General features: G+C 38.8%; 1 protein-coding gene across 1 annotated transcript; it reads right to left on the bottom strand.

Moving 5' to 3' along the window:
• Positions 1–439: 439 nt before the first annotated feature.
• LOC124969056 (olfactory receptor 7D4-like) lies at positions 440–1,435 on the bottom strand. Its single transcript, XM_047531871.1, has one exon. The coding sequence runs from the start codon at positions 1,433–1,435 to the stop codon at positions 440–442; it is 996 nt and encodes a 331-aa protein (XP_047387827.1).
• Between the last annotated feature and the right edge of the window lie 1,037 nt (positions 1,436–2,472).

Genomic DNA, 2,472 nt, shown 5'->3' with positions numbered 1-2,472 from the left:
CTTCAGATATTACATGCATGAAAGGAAATATCTGAATGAAATATTTTCAGGATAAATGAATTCATACACATAAAGTGGGAAGATCGGTACTGATATGGTAAACACTTCTCTGATACCTTCCACTCCATTTTTTCCAGGTAAACAAGAGTGTAATAACATTAATGTGAAGGGCATTAACATTTAAGCAATAATTTGAGGAAATCATGTCAGTACTTGATGAACTTTCTTTATGTAAAGTTGGAAATCTTAGAAATGACAGTGAGAAAAGTTACATAATGTAGAACTTTAAGGGCCATGTACAGGAAAGAAAATTCAAAAGAAATTGCTGATGTAATTGTTAGGGAGAACTATAAACAAAAATATGCAAAATTAAAGTAACAGAAAACAGAAAAAATTAAACGTGTGTTTTAGAGAAGAAACAGAGTCAGAATATTAAAATTCACAACATTTGTGTCAGGGACCACAATGTCCCTTTAGCTCTAAGGTCAGGGATCCACCAAGGGCCAGAGGCTGCTCTGCCGAAGAGTCTCCGCAGGGCCCCCTTCACATCCTTGTTCCTCAGGCTGTAGATGAAAGGGTTCAGCATGGGGGTGACCACAGTGTACATTACTGAGGCGAGCATGGTTCTCTGGGAAGAATGGGTCACAGCAGAACTGAGGTGAACCCCAAATCCTGTTCCATAGAATAAGGCGACCACACAGAGGTGAGACCCACAGGTGGAAAAGGCTTTATACTTGCTCACAGAGGAGGACATCCTCAATAAGGTGGAGACAATCTGAGAGTAAGAGTAGAGAATCCCAGTGACAGGAAACACACCCAGCAGAGCAGTCACTACATATAGAAAGATGTTATTGACAAGGGTAACAGAGCTAGCCACCTTGAGAAGATGAGACAGTTCACAGAAGAAATGTGGGATTTCAGTGCCTATGGAGAAGGTCAATTGATTTAACAGTAGAATATGAATCAAGGAGACACAGAACATGATGAGCCAAAACATTAGAACCAGGAGGACACAGAGCCAAGGGTTCATGATAACTGTGTAGTTCAGGGGGTGGCAGATGGCCACAAAGCGGTCAAAAGCCATCACAGTCAGTAGGAAGTTATCCATCCCAAGAAAAATAAGAAAAAAATATACCTGAGTGAGGCACTCTATGTAGGAGATGTCTTTGTTCTGTGTCTGGATGTTCACCAGCGTCTTTGGGACTGTGGTGGAGATGAAACAGATGTCAATGAAGGAAAGGTGGGAGAGGAAGAAGTACATGGGGGTGTGGAGGTGGGAGTCAGAGCTGACAGCCAGGATGATGAGCAGGTTCCCCAGGATGGTGACCAGGTATGTGAACAGGAACAGTCCAAAGAGAACAGGCTGCAATTCAGGGTCATCTGACAAGCCCTGGAGGAGGAAATGTGATAATCCTGTGTGGTTTTCTGCTCCCATGTGTATCTTCTGGGTAAGAAGGTAAAGTCAACATTCATTGAATAGCCACGGTTTCTTTGATTTAGCAGAAATCTATTTTTACTAGTTCTCTTTTTAAATCTGTCTATCTATCTATATATATAACCTTACATATACTCTAGAGGATTGAAGACATCTCAACCCTTTTTCTTGTAATCCATACTTTAGGCTACAGCTTCATAATCATTATTAGACATGGACTTTTTAATCAAAATACCCTTATTTTGTGAGTGATCACCATAGTGATGTGACAGTTTCCTCTCAGTGCCTTTTTTTCTTTCTAAAAATGTGATTATTGCTATTACCAATTTAGAGAGTTTATTGGTTTAATCACACAGAATAATGTGTTTCACACACTTTGATCATATATGCCCACCTTTTATCCTCCTCTGTCCCCTTATTTATGGAGATTTTAAAGCACCTTTCATCTCAGTAGTAGTCCCAGTAAATAAAGTTGCCATTATTATCATTAATGTTATTTAACACTCATGCTTTATATTTTGATAGTATATATAGATATATATCATAAATATGATACTTATGATATATATCCCATTCCTCAGTATAGAGCTGTGGTATAAATATGGGATTCCTGACTCAAATTTTCCAAAATAGAAGTTTGTTCTGAAAACATATCATCTTCAGACCTTATTTGTGACCTTGAGGAAAGCTATTTAAGCTCTAACTAGCAGTACTTCTATACCAGAAGTAGTAATTATCCCCTGCATGGTAGGATTGAAAAGCATAATTAAATAAGATGATGCAATTTTACTGTGATTCCTGCAACATACAGTGGGTATTTCATAAATGTGAACTTGTTCTTCATATCTCAATAGATCTATCTCACATAGCTATCATTTATCAATCTCTCCTTGAAATTGGTCAGGTGTCTTGGATGGAGCTCTTATTGGTGTAAACTCAACAGCTATCCTCACACCTCTACTGCCATAGAGCATTACTAACTAGCAGCAATGCCTATGGGTGCTTCTTTCAGACAGTACCCGCTAGGTTATTCTTCC

Source organism: Sciurus carolinensis, chromosome 17 (genome assembly GCF_902686445.1).
Source record: "Sciurus carolinensis chromosome 17, mSciCar1.2, whole genome shotgun sequence".
Taxonomy (NCBI): domain Eukaryota; kingdom Metazoa; phylum Chordata; class Mammalia; order Rodentia; family Sciuridae; genus Sciurus; species Sciurus carolinensis.
This window is presented reverse-complemented; position numbering and strand designations above follow the sequence as displayed.